Below are 18,949 nucleotides of genomic sequence, written 5' to 3'. Positions count from 1 at the left end.
ACAATCCTTAGCAAAAAGAGTGAAGCAGGTAGCATCACTATAGCAGACCTTAAACTATATTATGGAGCCATAGTAACAAAAATATCATGGAATTGGCACCAAAATAGACTTGGAGACCAGTGGTACAAAACAGAGAACATAGAGACAAAACCACATAAATACAGTTATCTTATATTAGACAAAGGCAACAAAAACATATTGGAGAAAATATAGCTTCTTCAACAAATCATGTTTAAATCTCACCATACATATAACTCAACTCAAAGTGGATCAAGGACCTAGAAATTAGACCATAGACCCTGCACATAATTGAAGAAAAAGTAGGCCCAAATCTCTATAATATTGGATTAGGCCCCTTCCTTAACAAGACTCCTATAGCACAAGAAATAAAATCAAGAATCAATGAATACAATGGATTCAAACTCAATCAGTGAGGTGAATAGAGATCCTACAGAATGGGAGCGAATTTTTATCACACACACATCAGATAGGCCACTAATCTCTAGGACATATAAAGAACTAAAAAAATATTAACACCAAAAAACAAACAAACAAACAAACAAACAATCAATAAATAAGCCAAGGAACTGAACAGACACTCCTCAGAAGATGATATACAAACAATCATCAAATATATGAAAAAACGTTCAATGCCTCTAACAATTAGAGAAATACAAATCAAAACTACTCTAAGATTTCATCTCACTCCAGTCACAATGACAATTATTAAAAATACAAACAACAATAAATGTTGGCGAGGATGTGGGGAAAAGTACACACTCATATGTGGCTGGTGAGACTGCAAATTGCTGCAGCTAATCTGGAAAGCAGTATGGAGATTCCTTGGAAAACTGGGAATGGAACCACCATTTGATCCAGCTACCCCACTCCTTGGTTTAAGTCCCAAAGGACTTAAAAACAGCATACTACAGTGACACAGCCACATCAATGTTTACAACAATTCACAATAGCTAATTTGTGAATCCAACATAGATACCCTTCAATAAATGAATGGATAAAGAAAATGTGGTATATATACACAAGACAATATTACTTAGCATTAAAAGAGAATAAAATCTTGACTTTTGCAGGTAAATGGATAGAGTTGAAGAACATAATGCCAAGTGAAGTAAGCCAATCCCCCAAAAATAAAATGCTGAATGACTTCTCTGATATAAGCATGCTGATTCATAATGGGGCTGGGTCAGGAAGAATGGGAGAAATAAATGAACTTTAGATAGGGCAAAGGGGAGAGGGGGGATGGGGGAATGAGATGGACATCATTACCCTAGGTGCATGTATGATTGAAAGTATACCATGGGCAACCATTGAAATGAAAAGTTTTGCTGCAATTATGTACAATGAATCAAAATGCATTCTCCTGTCATATATACCTAATTAGAATAAATAAAGTTTTTTAAAAAAGAATGACTAAACCCATACAGAGGGTAGTGGGCCCACCTTAAAAATAGGGTCACGGCATATAAGAAACCTACAATGAAGGTTCCACTAATAGTCTTCTGAATGTGCATCTGAGTTCCAGTTGCTTTTGCTCCAGCATCACTGAGATCAATATTCTAAATCAATCTTTTTTTGCACTTGAAATACTTTAAGTATCTATCTCTAATTTCTAAGACACTTTTGTCATCCCTGCACAAGAATTTTCAAAGCATGGAATTAGTGGTCCACAGTATGACAAGTATTTTTTTTCTTTCATTTGAGAACTATTAAATGTTAAGTAAGCATAAAATGTAATTATCTTCAATTTACATGATAGGATGTTTTGGCTTGCCAACTTGAGTAGATGCCTGATAAGATAGTGAAAACAGGGGCTGGGGTTGTGGCTCAGTGGTAGAGCACCTGCCTAGCATGTGTGAGGCACTGGGTTCATTTCTCAGTATTACATATAAATAAATAAAAATAAAGGTCTACCAACAACTAATAAAAATATTTTTTTCAAAAAAGATAGTGAAAACATCATCTCTGACCCCACAGTACTGACATTTCTATAGAATTGTGCTTCCACTTTAGAGAAAATGAGGGTCCCATCAAGTTTTTTTAAGACCATTTTGAATTTGTTACTCATTATATTATTTTTTATGAAGTTTAGTAATTTTATTTTTCATCAGAAATCACCATCAATCTCTTCCATACTTTCCTCATGGCATTTTTCATTTCCATATTTCTGAAAGTATAAAATCAAAGGATTGAGCAAGGAGGTTAACATGGTGTAAAATATGGCCACCATTTTATCAAGGAGAAGGCAGAAGGAGGTCTTGCATATGTAAATATGCATCAAACAAAGAACAAAACCTCACCAGCAATGTGAGATCCACAGGTGGACAAAGCTTTCCTCCACTTTTCAGAATTGAGGATTCTCAGAGAGAACAAGATGACAGCACAGGAGACAAGCAACATGGTGAATAATATATGTCCAAAGATGTAACAGTTGCAGGCCAGCTCCAGTAATGGGTACAAGTCACATAAGAAACTATCAATGATATTGGGGCCACAAAAGGGCAGCTGGAAAGGAAAGAGAGTCTGTATGATGGAATGCAAGAAGCCCCCTGTCCAGGCCACCCCCACCAGAATGCCACAGCGCCTCCAGTTTGTGATGGAAGAGTAGTGCAAGGGCTTGCAAATGGCCACATAGCGGTCGTAGGCCATGGCTGTGAGGATTATCATCTCTGCCCCACCAAGTAAGTGTTCAGTAAAAAGTTGAATCATGCATCCTTCAAATGTGATGGTTTTCCTTTCATGGATGGATTCTACAACCATCTTTTGTGTAATGGCAGAGGAATAGCACACATCCAGGAAGGACAGGACAGCCAAGAAGAAGTATATGGGGGAGCCCAGCAGTGCAGGGCTACAGAGGATGGTCACTACGATCAGCATGTTGCCCCCAATAGTTGCAATATAGACCAACAAAAACACAACAAATAATATTTTCTAAACAGTAGGATTCTGTGAAAGCCCCAGGAGGACAAATTTAGTTATGAAGCTTTGATTGTGCATGAGTTCAGAGAAAAAAAAAAGTATTCTAATAAGAAGTATGTCTACTCTAAGATAAGCTCTTCTAGTAATCTACAATTATGATAAAGAAATATTTCCTTCAGGCCAGTTTATAATTTTTATAGTCCTCAAGAGTTAGGTGCACACATATGTAAAATTATCTTTAGTGCTTATTTTGTCACTGAGAACACAAATTAAGTCATTTACTGAGGGTAGGATTTGGAGATCAGGCAGTCTTAAGGTAGAGATGAATCTTTGAGGACTTAAAGTATTGGAGTGTCTAAAAAGGGAAATGGAAGCATCTACATATGATAGAAAAAATTCAAAGTTTTACCTTGAGATCCAGCTATGGTCATTTACTTGTGACTTTCTGAATTGACTTGTTCAGAAGCCTCTGAAGCTCATCCATGTAATGAGAAAATGTGAACTGTAATGTAGTAGTCAGGTCAGCCATTGTCATGGAAGTGGGCTGGGGTGAATAACAAGCCATCTGACCTGGAGACTGTTACATCTATAAGTAGAAGAAATAACAAGGATTTTTCAAGGCACTTGAAAATCATGTATACGTCTCAAAAGTTTCTGTAAATTTGTATACTGAATGTAGTTTTTTTGTTGTTGTTGTTGTTGTTTGTTTGGTACAGGGATTAAACTCAGGGGCACTCAACCACTGAGCTACATCTCCAGCCCTATTTTGTATTTTATTTAGAGACAAGGTTTCACCCAATTGCTTAGTGTCTTGCTTTTTGCTGAGGCTGGCTTTGAACTCACAATCTTCCTGTCTCAGCCTCCTGAGCTGCGGGGATTACAGGAGTGTGCCATGGGGCCTGGCCCTGAATGTGCTTTTTAATGATTTAATTTTTTTTTCATAAAAGACAAGGATCTATGAAAAAGTGCCCAGCTACAGACATAGGTATGCATAAAAGTTGATGTTTTTAAATTCATCATTTAAAAATTAGAGCAGAATTTTACAGAGACAATAATGCCTACTTCTGATGGTTGACATAAGACTAAATGAAATAAGGCAAGAAATCACTTATCATAAATATTTACCATATTATTTACAATAATTACATGCTATAGGGGAAAGACTTTCCATCTGGCATCTGCCTTTGGTCAGCTCACCCCAGGGCAAAACAGGAAGAGAATGAAATGAAAGCAGCAAGAATCATGGCTCCAGGCTCTTCTATTGTATGCACCATGAGCTGAAAACTCTTTGGCCTATGGATTAATAAGCACATCTGTCAATTGACTTCTTGGGAGAATCAGATAAAGACTTGGATGTAAAAACATCAATAGCCCGTAGCACTGGGGAAGATGAGGTGTGAGGAGAGTGACCTGCCCCAGCCTCTGACCCAGAGCACAGATGGCATCAGGTTTACTCCTAGTTCCTGCCTCATCATATCCTAGGCTTTTGTTTTACTCTTCTTCTCATGTGTATAAAACACAGAATATTTTCTTTGGATATTCACAGTGAAAAATTTATTTTTAAGTGTGTGACAATTTTAAGTGTCTTTGGTAGGCTCTGAATGTTTGAAAATTTGATAGACCTTAAATTAGTGTGGCTTCAGACCCACATGCACTTACTTCTGTTTCAGATGGCTTTATTGTGCAAAAAAAAAACCAAAAAACAAAAAAACAAAAAACAAGAGGCCTGGTGGTAGGAAGGAAGACAAGGTCCTATAAGAAGCTAATAAAATATTTTATGTCTTCACTTTCTTTATCTGAAGTGCTCTAAAAGCAATACCAGCTTAGAGTTGAAATTAAGCATAAAACCTAAACAAACCAACTCTTCCATTAATGAATAAATACCTAAAATTAGTGTCAAAATATTGGCAATGGAGAAAATAGTGTGCTCATGGTTCATGATTTCAAATCTTTTAAAAGTAATTATCTTAACAATGACTCCTAGAGCAGAAATATAATAGCAGTAGAAAAATAACTTAAATATATGTAGAATTTGGTATTTAGTTAAGAGTAACATATCTATGTTTATTTCATCTTGACAGATGTACTTTTGAGAATATTAGGAAATAGAGGTATGCAGAAAATTTCTATACTATCTTATCAAGTTTTCTCTTGATCTGAATTTATTCCAATAAAAAATTCAATTAAAATATTGTTCATTTTCTGCTACCAAAATGCTAGCAGTTTCAACTTAATCATCTAGTCGTCAATTGTCCTTGAACAAACCACCTGGGTCCTCTTTCTTCTACCCTTCAATAAGAATAATACCTCTGGCCCAGCTGCTTAAACTGCACGAATCAAGTGCATGGTCCATATGAGCAGTTTTACTAAGAATTCATCAAAAGGGAGATAGGATATATCAATGTTAGCATTATTTTTAAGCAGTATCAACAAAGGCAAGTACGCTAGAAATTGAATTAGCATAAGAATAAAATATGTATCTTTAAAATCATGCTACTTATTAGTTACACCTATTAAAATTGCAATGAAATTGGTTCATTCATGTAATCCTTTTCAAAACTGGTAAATACTTCCAGAATCGTAATCTTGTACTAGTAACATGAAACTTAAAAGTTTATTCTAAAATTGAAATGATATGGAAAAGCTTTGTTACAGATAATGCACTATCATGTGTAACACTGAACAACTAAAATATTCAATAACAGTAAGCTTCAGAGTGTGAGGAGTAGCCTGTGTACATGGATAGTGGATCGGGCCTGTCCCTTTTCTCCCTGCTGGGCCTTGTGTTTTTAGACTTACGTCAACCACATGGACACAGAGAGCAGTTTTGTATGCTCACATATTTCTTGGTGAGCAGGAAGAATTCCTACAGACCCAGGTTGATCAAAAGAGCAACACCCCTGAGTCTGCACCAAAATAGGACTCAGGTGGCTCTGAAAATTCAGTGACTGGTCTGGGAACCCATGGGCCCCCTTGTATTTCAGAGGGGTTGGTGCCAAGGCATCCCATAAACAGCAGACTGAACCTAGCCAGAAGTAGGAAGGGCACTTTGTATAAACTTGAGAGTCTTTAGAGTGTTTAGAGAAGCACTGTGCTCCTGGGCAACAGAATGAGCTTTGCCTGTAAACTCCCTCTGTTGGGCAGCAATCTTTGCAGACCTTAGACTTGCAGTGATTTCACTGTATAAGTTATTCCAAAGTCTTGCTAAAAGGTCATTGTTCCATGATTGTTTTTTTTCTCCAAGACAGATAAAGATTCAGGGGATTATTCTTTCCTAAGATGAAGACTTGGATATCCCCAATAAGACTGCTCCCTGCCATAGTTCTCCTTATATGAATGGGAAACGTGTAGTATTTCTCACACAGTGCTATGCAGTTGTGGGTTCAGCTGAACCCAGAATGATTTCCCCCGCTGACACTGTTTCTGTCATAATTTTGCCAGATATGTCTCTCTTTCTTTATGTGACCCTTCCCTCTAACCTGGCATTGGCTAGGATGCCAGTTAAGACCTGATTAAAATTTTCTCACTCCTTACTCCAGCAATCAGGAGCTCTGAGTCTTTCAAAGGTAGCTCCAAAAGTGATTAGAAGTGGTTGGTTTTGGAATATATGTTCCAAGTTGATTCCACATGATTTGCTGATGGACTGGATATTATATGTGATACGGACAGATCAAATGTGCTGTCAATTGACAGAAAACATTATAGGTAGAATACACTTGGAGATAAAGGTAGGACCAGAAGGACAGCCTTGGACTTGTTCATTGTGGGAAATTCTCTCTTCCAGTGAGAATGCCATGGAGACAATTGGATTTCCACATCATAGCATCAAGAAATAAGGTCTAGGAGGAAGATATTAATTTGAGAATCTTAGTCTAGTTAAGACAGTATGTCAAAAAAAAACTTGGTTAAAAATTGCAAATGGATTTATTTTATAGGTGAGAAGTGAGCAATGGCTGTTAAACTTAATGACATAGGGGTCATTTGTTATTCCTTGGAAAAGACTTTTAGAAAGCCTTAGATAATGAAGCATGACAGAAAAGGGCTTGTAAAAAAACAAAAAGAGAGAGATGAGAGACAAGCAATATAGAGATCTCTAGAGTTTTGCTGCAAATGAGAGGACAAAAAAGCCAACTAAAACATTAACTCTTATTTAAGTTTTTAATTTGGTTTATAATTTCCTCCATTTCTAGGATTTCTGTTTGATTTTTTTTTATAACCTCTATCTCCCGGTAGAGTTGTTCTTTTGCTTCTTGAATTTGTTTATGTAATTCGTTGTTGAAGTGATCTTCTCTGCGTAACATTTTCTCTTCCCACGAGTGTGTCTGAAGGTGGTTCTTCTCACATTCAGATTTCAGCTTAGAAATTCTTCTCAGAAATTTCCCTTGCCCACCTCCTCTGAGTTCCCCAGTCACCTTTGCACTATTCCATTACAATTATCTGAGCATGTAACTTTCTATGATTTTTTATTTTCACTTTCGTAAGTTGTCTGTCTTCTGCACTAGCATAAAAGATCTGAGACACAAGGAACATAAGATTTCTGATTCATTGTTGTATCCCAGCTCATAGTAAAGTATCTGAACTTTATACAAACTCAGCAAATATCTTTCAATGCATCTTGAAGTTACAAATACAGTTGGGGATTAATAAAGCTACTTGTTTATTGCACATAACATACTTTATTTCAAAATAAAACTATTTAAGTGCTGCTTTATTTGAAACCATAATTCATGCTGAAATTATTGTCTTCACATATATCATGAACATTTGTTTTAATAAGGAAACAGTTTGGTAAATCATACTGGGACCTTAGTCTTCCCATATACCTCATCAAGGTGGGTGGCTTGAAACATCATAAGTGCTTTTTAGTATTTTTCATAGAATTTCAGAGAAAATGAACATCCATTGGATTTGGATATACACATCTTGAGGGTAAAAGCAAAATAATTTTCCCACAGTTAATAAAATAGTTCTAGGTACATATAACTAAAAAGAACCAATAAAATTAAAAAAGTGTATACAGTTGCTTTAGTCCCATAGAGAATGTATAACTTCAAGATAGAGACATTTGATTGTAAAGCACTTGACTTGGAAACTAGCAGCTAGAAGTAGTTGAGAATCTTGGAATGCTCATGGCCTCTGTATAAAAGCACTCTAACAAATAAAAAATGTCCAAAGGGACAACTGGAAGTGTGCCAACTGGGGGGATTCTAACCCCCCTAAAGTACTTATAAGTATTCCTCACTTATTTATGTTTATTTGAAAATATTTTAAACTCCTAAGTCTCTTATGGAGTTGGAATCATCGAATAATATTTATTAAGCACATACTGAGTGACCAGGCGTGTTCTAACCCCTGGGGCTAAGCACAAAGAAACCCTGCAATGACATGAATTATGATTTGGGGAGGGAAAAACAGAATATGGACCTCGAGAAATATTTTCAGGTACTATTTGTGATTAAAGACTACAACCTGGGTGGAGAAGTGGAGGACAGGTGAAAGGAAGCTCTGAGAAAAGTCATCAGGAAATACCTTTTCTTTTCTTCTCAGGTAGGAGTTCATATGGAAATAGGAAAGGGAAAAAAAAAGTCAGGGACCCAACCAAGCAAAGGTTTTGGAAAAGATTATCTCAAAAAGAAAAAAAAATAATTAATTAAAACCCCTAAACTTGGTAAGATTAGGGTTGTTCAAAATAGAATTTAATTTAAAATTGTGCCTCCTTGCTTGTGGGGAAGATGAGATAGTACAAAATGTACCTGTGTGAGGTCCTGGAGGATATCCTGGTTGGACAGGACACTGTAGTATCTTGACATCTTCACTTGTGTTTTAAGAAATGTATTCTACTGTCATGTGTAACCAAAAAGAACCAATAAATAAAATAAAACAAAGCATCTGTTTGCCTGGGCTGAACGGATTGGTGTTATGGGGAGGCTAAGACTCCCCTGGCATTGTAAGGCAAATTTGTCCTTTGATCTGTAATTCAGTGACTACCCAGGGTCCCTCATTTCACCCATAGTTTCCTCATGGCATGTTTCACCTCTGCGTTCCTCAAGGTGTAAATCAAGGGATTTAACATGGGTTCAACAACGGTAAAGGACACAGCCATTGCCTTGTCTATGGGGTAAGTGACCACAGGCCTCACAAACAAGAAAATACATGGCACAAAGAATAACACCACCACAGTGAGGTGGGAGCTACACGTGGAGAGGGCTTTGCGCCTCCCTTCAGAGCTGTAAGACTTCAGGGAGCAGAGGATGACCACGTAGGAGCCCAGCAGGAGAAGGAAGATGGTCATACACATCACCCCACTGTTGAGGATGACCAAGAGACCCAGGACGTGGGTGTCCATGCAGGCCAGTTTCAACAATGGAAACAAGTCACACATAAAGTGATCGATGATATTGGGGCCACAGAAAGGTATTTTATACATGAAAAGAAGCTGTATGGTTGCGTGCATGGACCCGCCCAGCCAGGCCCCTCCCACCATCAGGCAGCACACTCGGGGACTCATGATGCTGGTGTAGTGCAGGGGCTTACAGATGGCCACGTAGCGGTCGCAGGCCATCACGGTGAGCAGGATGATCCCCACACCGCCAAAGAAATGCTCTGCAAAGAGCTGGGTCAAGCAGCCTTTGAGGGAGATGGTGGTGCTCTCAGAGAGGGAGTCCACAATCAACTTGGGGGCAATGACGGAAGAGTAGGTGACATCCATGAGGGACAAGGAAGTAAGGAAAAAATACATGGGAGACTTCAGACTCTGACTTGCACTTATGGTTACCACAATGAGGAGGTTTCCCAGTACTGTGACCACATACATGACTAGAAACAAACCAGAGAGTATTCTCCTCAACTCTGGATTCTTTGTAATGCCTAAAAGGATGAATACAGTCACGTTGTTTGGATTCTCCATTGAATGTGGACTGAGGTCAGCGTGTCCCTCTGCACTGGAAAATCTGCAAAAGGAATATCATTTTTAATTAGCAATCACTAAGTGCTCGGGACATTTTTGGCAAGTTTTCTCATTCTCTCCACTTTATCTAAGGTGCTCCAAAAGCAATACTATTTTAGAATTGAAATAATTGAAATATGCATCAAATCTGAACAAACCAACTCTTCCACTAATCAAATAAAGAAATACTTAAAATTAGTGTCAACATATTGGCAATGGAGAAAATAGTGTGCTCATGGTTTATGATGTCAGATCTTTTAAAAGTAATTGTGTTAAATTCAATGAGTTATGATGTATAGACTTCTAGAGCTGAACAATCACAGTAGTAGAAAAAAATCACTTATGTATATATAAAGTTATTTAAGATTACTTAAAATTAAGAGTACTGTATCCTTGTTTGTTTCATCATCTTGATACATGTACCTTTCATAATATAAGAGGATAATATTAGGAGACACTGAGAGGTAGGTAGGAATTTTCTACACCCTCTGAGCAAGTTTCCTCTTGATCTGAATTTATTCCAAATAAGAATTCAATTAAAAAATTGTTCATTTACTGCTACCAAAATGCTAGTGATTTCAACTTCATCATGTAATAGCCAAGTGTCCTTAAACCAACTACCCTGATCCCATCTTCTCTACTGGACAACAGCAATAGTACCACTGACCCAGCTCCCTGAATGAAGGAATCAAGTGCATGATCATTATGAACAGTTTTACTAAGAGTGCATCAAAAGGAAGGTAAAAAATATCAATGTTGGCCTTATTTTTAAGCTGTATCAACAAACATAAATAAGCTGGATATTGGATTGGCATAAGAATAAAATATGCATCTTAAAAATCAGATTGTTTATTAGTTATGCCAACTAAAATTGCAATGAAACTGGCTCATTCATGTAATCCTTTTCAAACATGTTGAAATACTTCCAGAATCATAATCTTGTGCTAGGAACCCCAATCTTGAAATTTATTCTAAAATTAGATGACATGGAGAAGTTTTATTACAGAAGATAATGCAAGACAGGTGTGGTGGCACACATCTGTAATCCCAGAGGCTTGGGTAGCTGAGGCAGGAGGATCACAAGTTCATAGCCAGCCTCAGCAACCGTGAGGTGCTAAACAACTCAGTGAGATCCTGTCTCTAAATAAAGTACAAAATAGGACTGGGGATGTGGCTCAGTAGTCGAGTGCCCCTGAGTTCAATCCCCAGTACCAAAAAACAAACAAACAAAAGATAATGCATTATCATATGAAAGAGGGACTATCTAAAATACTCAATAAGAGTAAACTGTTTTTGCAAATCAGACTATTACATGTTAATTTCACATGATGCTATGAATAAAGAATAATATGAGAATTGAAAAGATAACATTTTGCAGTATGATATGTGTGTGTGTGTGTGTCTGTGTGTGTGTGTCTGTGTGTGTGTTAGTTATTGGGAATTGAACCCAGGAGCGCTTTACTAATGAGCTACATCCTGTTCTATTTATTTATTTGTTTGTTTGCTTATTTGTTTGTTTCGAGACAGGGTCTTTCTAAATTGCCCAGGCTGGCCTTAAACTTGTTATCCTCCTGCCTCAACCTCCTAAATCGCCAGGATTACAGGTATGTGCCTTTGTGCCTAGCACAGAACAAAATTTCTAATGACTTTTCCCATTTGTATAGATGTTTTAAATATAATTTTACAATCTTTAAGGGAAAAATATAAAAATGATAGAGATTTTAAATTTACAATACAAATTGTTTATGATTAGAAGAATATGTAAAATTGCACATAAATTTAAAAACACAGCACCAGATTCTTCATCTAAACAGTTCAGAAAAAGGATATGAGATTTGAAGAAAATTTGTTTGCAAAAGGTGAAACTAAAATGCTAATATTTAAAAGAATCTTATATTGAAATTTTAAACTATTATAAACATTTTTGTACTTTTCTATTAACAGTTATTCCATGGCCCAGCCCTCCCCATCCTTTATGCATTTGTTTTGATATAAATTTTAAATTCACATTCTATTATATTCTATCCATTTTTCTCATTAAACTTTCATGGCCTGTTTTTTTTTTTTTTTTTTTTCTGGAAAGTCATGGCCTTGAATATGCTGGAGCTTCCTTAGATTGCTCAGGGCCCCCTGGCAGCATGAACTGTGGGCTCTGGGCCATCTCCTAGGGAGGTGACCTTTGGAAGTTTGCCGGCTTGTGCTGCACTGCCCACATTGCCCACTGTTTCCTTCTTATTCGATTTAGTCAAAACCTGTTCTACCACCCATCCTTCTGGAAATAACAGAATTTGTGTTTCAAGTTGAAGCACCTGTAACATTCAAACCCAAAATAGGGATTAGGAGTAACTTCGTTATTGTAAGTAGTTCTGTGTAACTCTGTTCAACCAGTAACATTCAGATGTATTTATATGTGTGTCGTGTGTGTATCAGTCACATTTGCTTTCCAATTCTAAATAAATGATTTCTAAATAAATATTTTTACAAAATAAAAGAACAATTTAAAAATCCTATTGGTGATTAGTCTACCTGCAAGTTCATTCAATCCACCATATTTTTTGATTCAACATTATTATTTACCAATAAGAGTTTTATTTCTCACCTCTCTCTCTAAGCATATTCCTCTTCATGACTACCAGGAAAATATGTTCCTTTCACATTTCTGTACTTTTTGTCTTCCTTCAATGTAGCTCTATTCATTTCCCTAGTGTCTCAATGTTTATACTCTTACTATTTCTGGATTTTGAAAAAAGAAATTCATCTCTCTGTTTCCACCTGTCTTTCCAGTGAATGTATGAGCCTTCCTTTCTGTTGTCTTACTGACTTAGCTCATATTAAGGGAGAGACCAAGAAACAATAACTAGCATTAAAGTGGTTTAGAATTGTAGCCACTGTGATCTTTCCTGAACAATTCTCAGGCAGGAACCTAATGCTACTCATGACATCAAATGCACATTAGAAAAAAGTTAAATGGACAGAGCTAAATCAGAAGACTCTACTCTGTAACTTCAGTACCTCTTTCTTACCTTAGTGTCCTTTCCCATTCCATCTGCCAATTTGTGGATGTAGAAATAATAAATAACACATTCTATATCAATAACTGTGGGAGGTATGGTAGAGAGCACTTGAATTCACCACACCCCCATATCAGCACTCGTTATATGGCCTCAGGGAATTCCATATTTTAGTCTGAAATATATGGATGGAAAAAACATTAAAAGATAAGGGATTAACCAAAATATATTTAAAAAGAACAAAGAACATGCTGTTGGAAACCTAGGACAAATATGTGCACTTGAAACATTTCTAAGTCACTTGGATTTGACTTGAAGATGAAATCTAAATACAGTTCTAATTTCATTAGTTTTGAAGGAATAGATTCTCCTAACCACACCACCCCATCTGGACAAAGATTTGATTCTTCTAAAATAGTTGCTGTTGTGAGCTTTTATTTTTTGTTAGGAAACTTTTGTGTATCCAGTGCTATTCTCTGGGCTCCTCCTGTATTGTTTCATTTGCATACACATTCTTCTAACTTGGAAATGAGGGGTCTATGAGCCAGAAAATTTAATAAGCTAGCTCAAGTACACAGTTTTTTTCTTATTGGTTGTTCAAAACATTATATAGCTCTTGACATATCATATTTCATACTTTATATTCAAGTGGGTTATGAACTCCCATTGACAGGCCCTGCACAGTATCAAACACTGTATCTGGTCACAACACACACTTTTAAGCACTACATCATACTTTGAAATCCTCTCTGAAAATGCATATATCTGAATTAAGAATCTCACCACGATCAGTTCCTTGAGAATTCCTGTGATGATAATTTCCCATGCTCTATGAAGAAAAGTTCATTCGGTACTGGCAAAAATGAAAAGGTTGTTTACAACTCTTCATTCTGCATCTAAGGGCTAGAGGAAGAGCATCCCTGGCAGTCAAAAGGAATAGTATTGTCACTACTGTTTGATGCTGCCTTCAACATATCTCAGGAATAAAATAAAGAAGCAAAGCTTCCTCCTTGATTTCCACTGGAATATAAAGAAGTTTCCCTGAGAGATCACAAACCTGCACAGATGCCTCTTAAAAGCCCACGGGACTTGGAACTTTTTCATCAGTATGACTCTCCACGACAAAATTTTGAGTAGTTTTACACTTGCTCAAGTGTTTGTAAATCTCTTATGTCTCAAATACTAGTTTTTTTTCCTTTCTTTCTTTTTAAAATGTCTCTATTTTTATTTGAAGATTATTTCATTTCCTGCCTTGTTCTAGAATAGAACACTACATACAATGAGACAGAGCAGTGTCCCTTTGCGTCATGCCTGTGCTCTTATTAAATTTAAGATCTGAAATTTAAAAAAAAAAAGAGTTCTGAAAGAGGACAGCATCAATTCATAGGAAGATGAGCATTGCATTGGCACACTGGGGTGGTAAAGAGTGCTTACTAAAGAGTAACACATATGCATATGGAAAGATTTGTTATTTTTAATCACAAAGTACTCTCCAGAGTTGATTTTGAGATTCCATCATTTTAAAACTTAAAACATAAATACTAGAGATTAATTTTGCAATTTTTTATTTTTTACTTTTTTGTTTCTCTTATTATGTTATAGTTGTACATAATAATTGAGGTCATTTTGACATGCTCTTGCATGAATGAAATTTAATTTATTCCATTTCAGTCCCCAGTGCCCCCTTTCCCTTCCCTCCTCCCTCCCCACATTGCCCTTCTCCTACTCTATTGGTTTACCTTTCACTTATTTATATATTTTTAATTTCTGGGATAGATATACAAGGTGGGATTTACTGTGGTATTTCCATATATGCACATATATGGATTCTTCACTTTTGGGGTCTTGTTAAAGAAGTTGATTCCTGAGCCAATATATTGGATTATAGAGCCTATTTTTTTTTCCTAGCAGAAGCAAAGTTATGGTCTAGTTCCTAGGTCTTTTATCCACTTAAATTCGACTTTTGTACAGGGTGATAGATAGGGATCTACTTTCATTCTTCTACCCATGAAAATCCAGTTTTTTGATGTCTATTGGTTAAAAAGGGTATCTTTTCTCCAACATAGATTTGTAGCACCTATTTTAAGTATGAGATGACTGTCTCTATGTGGATTTGTCTCTGTGTCTTCTCTTTTATTCCATGATCTTAGTTACATTTGTTTTGATGCAATACCATGCTATTTTTGTTGTTATACTTCTATTTTTTATTCTTTATTTCTCACTAAGTTGCTTAGAGCCTTACTGAGGCTGGCTTTGAATTTGTGATCCTCCTTTCTCAGTCTCCCAACTCCTGGGATTAGAAGTGTGAGCTACTGTGCCTGAAAGAACGAATAAGGCTCATCATCAGAGAAAATTCCCGTGTATTGAGGAACAGCTCTGCATATTTATTGAGTCGAGGGCGGTTGACAGTTAGCCTGGGGTGCTTTTTGATTGGTGTGCTTTTTGATTGGTGATCCAGCAGGGCTAGTCTGATTGGTGGGTAAGGATCAGGTGAGCCAGCAGGGCTAGTCTGATTGGTGGGTAAGGATCAAGTGAGTCAGCAGGGCTAGTCTGATTGGTGGGTAAGGATCAGGTGAGCCAGCAGGGCTAGTCTGATTGGCCAGTAAGGATCAGGTGAGCCAGCAGGGCTCACCATTGAATGGCAGGATCATGTGAGCCAACAGGGCTAACCATTGGACAGCTCTTCTTGGGGGATGGGGAAGTTAGATTTTGGAGCCGGGGTGACTCCCAACAGTGCCCAGCTCTAGCATTGAACTTTTGCTCAAATTTCTTTGGATATTCTAGGACTTTTGTTCTTCCAAATGAATTTTAGTGATTTTTTTTTCCTAGTATTTCTTAGAATTTTTTTGAAAAAATAAATTATTTGAAAGGAAGATATTACAGGTCTGTTTAATGTTAGAGAACACAGTATTGAGAATGAAGCTTGAGGGAAAAAGTGGACTTAGCTCCTAGATCCCCTTCAGGAGGGTCCATAACAAACAACATGGTGATTCTCACAGTCTGCAAACATGTATTGTATATATTTTATGTCTATTGACACCCCAAACAGAAATTCAGAATTGAAGTGATTCATAAAATAAGCTAAAGCCCAGAAGACTTGCAACTTGTATAGAATTAAAAGTGTTATTTTCTCTTAGTTAAGATTTTACATGTGTGTCCTGACACAGAATAATTCCCTAAAATGGATCACACACCTAGTCAGGGTGGTGTAACAGGGCTTCAGTAACACATTATGGATCCCTGCCTGGATCAAGTTTCAAAACTGCACAACATACTCCACTCTGTTCTATGCCCTGCTTGCTTAATGCTTTCTTTTCTGTTTTATGAGTTGCACAGAGCTGGATCATACTGAAATAAATTTGGAAATGGAGTAGGAAAGGTAATGTAAAAAACATATCTGCTCAGTTGTGAAAAAATAAGGTAGTTTTTAAAAATACTTCATTTCAGAAAAGACAAATTAAAAGACCAAGAGAGTCACAGTCAAGGAGATATAACAAACTCAGGATGAGAGAATAACCATTACTCTTCCAGAATTGACCCAAGATTCCACACTTTTCTAGTGATTACATATTATTTTATCATCATTGAGTAAAGCACAACATTTCCAGGAAGTTAGTAAGTTTCCAGAGAGACATGGCTCAACATCTGAACAATTAGTCTGTTCTTTGGAATTTTTCAGTACTCAGTTTATAGAAAACATTTTACAATCAAATATTTATTATATGTTCAGTATCTAGTACTTAGTACTCTAGTACTCATTGTTGTTCTCATATTGTTTTACTAACAAGCCTGCTATTTAAACCCAGCTCATACCCATATAAGTTTTAGCATTATATTATCAATTTCTCTGAAAAATGTTTTGTTATTATGAAAGGAACAGTAGGGAGTCATTAATTTGTCATAAATTTATTTTCTGTAAAATCAGGCTTAACCCAAGGGTGTTTGTGCAGAACCAGTCAAATTTATTCATTTGTTTTTAGGAATCCTGTTTTACATTCAGTTCAACATAAAAATAAACCATTAGGTAAACATTGTAGTACAAAATTTCTAAGCCAGTGTCTCATGTGTGATTTATTAATGAAGGTTTAGAATTTTAAACACATTGGAGGTATGTGTATACTTGTTTATTGACTAGAGAGCACAAGAGGATGCTTCCTGCTGTCCAGGCATCTCTCTCCGTATCATGTAATGGAATATTCTCTTATTGTTCTCTGCAGAGCTTGTTCATGTTAATACGGTCCCTCTGCAGTTCCTTAGTACCACTATTTCACTCTTATTTTAATTCAGTCCTCGTCATGCTGCATAATTTATTAGATGGTCCATTCTACTACCTTGGCTTCCAATGACTCTCTCAAAGACAATTTCTTTTCATTGTTGTTGCTTTAAAAAAAAAAAAACTATCCAGTTACCCTTACTCATTCTTATTTGTGCATATTAATCATACAGAATAAGGAGGAATTTGTATACATAAAAAACTATTTGAAACATATAACTCCCCTAAACCTCTCCCACCCTCTTTTGCTGCTTCCCCCATCCTCTTCCTCTTCTCTACTGGTCTTCCTTCATTTTCAGAATTACAATTTTATTTGTGTATTTGATTTTTTTTTCTTTTATCTTCTACATTTGAGAAAAAAAATTGACACATTTCTCTCTGACTCTGTTTTGCTTAAAATTACGGTCTCTACTTCCTTCCATTTTCCTGCAAATGGCAAAATTTTGTCTTTCTTTAAGGATGAATAAAACTCCACTGTGTGTGTGTGTGTGTGTGTGTGTGTGTATACATACATACATACATACCACTTTTAGTTTTCTCATCCATTTGTGGGTGAACACATAGGCTGATTGTGTAAGTTGGCAATTGTGAATTGTGCTAGAATAAATGCAGATATGCACTTATCTCTAATAAATGCTGATTTCTTTTTGATAAATGCCAAGGAGTGATATAACTAGATCTTAAGGAATATCTATTTTTTTTTTCTTTGGGGGAAATCCATACTGATTTCCATAGTGGCTGCACTTATTTAAATTCCCACCAGTAGTGTATTAGAGGTCTTTTTTCCCCTACATTATAGCTAGGATTTATTTTTTTGTATTCTTTATGTTTGCCAATCTAACTGGAGTAACATGAAATCTCACTACACTTTTGATATGCACTTCCCCATTAAATGAACCTGTTCAACCTTTTTTCATATAGATATTGGTGACTTGTACTTCTGTTCAAAATTGACTCTTTGATTCATTTATCCATGTAGTGATTGGGTTACTTGTTTTTTAATGTTGAGTTTTTTAAATTCTTTATGTATTCTTGATATTAGTCTTCTGTCAGAGGTGAAAAGATTAGCAAAGATTTTCTCTCATTCTCTCAGCTATCTCTTCACTCTACTTTTTTCTTTGCTGTACAGAATTTTTTAAATTGAAAACTTCCAACTTATTAATTCTTTCTTTTATTTCTTGAGCTATTGAGGTCTTGTTCAGGAAGTTTGTCTAAGCCTACATATTGAAGAATTTCCCTTATTCTTATTTCTAACTGATGCAAAGTTTCTGGTCTTTTCTTAGATGTTTGATGCCTTTTGAGTTTAAATTTGTACAGGATGAGAGATATGGATCTACTTTCATTCTTCTACACATGGTTATCCAGTATTCCCAGGACAACTTATTCAAAAGGCTGTCTTCTCCAAGGTATGTTTCTTGGCACTTTTGTGTATGATCAGATGACTGTATTAGTGTGGGTTTGTATCGTGTCTTATATTCTACTCCATTGATCTAAATGTCTGTTCTTGTGCTAATATCATGCTGTTTTAATTACTAAGGCTGTAGAATAATTTGAAATTGGGTATTATGATGCCTCTGGAATTGTTCTTTTGGCTCATGATTTCTTTGGCTATTTGGAATCTTTGTTCCTTCACATATATTTTAAGATTTTTCTTTTCTGTTTCTGTGAAGAATACCATTGGTATTTTGATGGAAATTGCATTGAATCTGTTGACCTTTTTTAGAAATATGGTCATTTTAATATGAATTCTACCTATTCAAGAACCTGCACAGTCTTTTTAAT

General features: G+C 36.2%; 1 protein-coding gene and 1 pseudogene across 1 annotated transcript; both read right to left on the bottom strand.

Moving 5' to 3' along the window:
* Positions 1-2,115: 2,115 nt before the first annotated feature.
* Positions 2,116-3,015, bottom strand: LOC143391647 (olfactory receptor 4C15-like; annotated as a pseudogene).
* Positions 3,016-8,935: 5,920 nt separating this feature from the next.
* LOC143391646 (olfactory receptor 4C6-like) lies at positions 8,936-9,844 on the bottom strand. Its single transcript, XM_077108707.1, has one exon. The coding sequence runs from the start codon at positions 9,842-9,844 to the stop codon at positions 8,936-8,938; it is 909 nt and encodes a 302-aa protein (XP_076964822.1).
* Between the last annotated feature and the right edge of the window lie 9,105 nt (positions 9,845-18,949).

The sequence above is a fragment of the Callospermophilus lateralis genome, chromosome 2 (genome assembly GCF_048772815.1).
Source record: "Callospermophilus lateralis isolate mCalLat2 chromosome 2, mCalLat2.hap1, whole genome shotgun sequence".
NCBI lineage: Eukaryota > Metazoa > Chordata > Mammalia > Rodentia > Sciuridae > Callospermophilus > Callospermophilus lateralis.
This window is presented reverse-complemented; position numbering and strand designations above follow the sequence as displayed.

Coding starts and splice junctions, on each gene's coding strand:
- LOC143391646 (XM_077108707.1), bottom strand. CDS start 9,844: ATGGAGAATCCAAACAACGTGACTGTATTCATCCTTTTAGGCATTACA.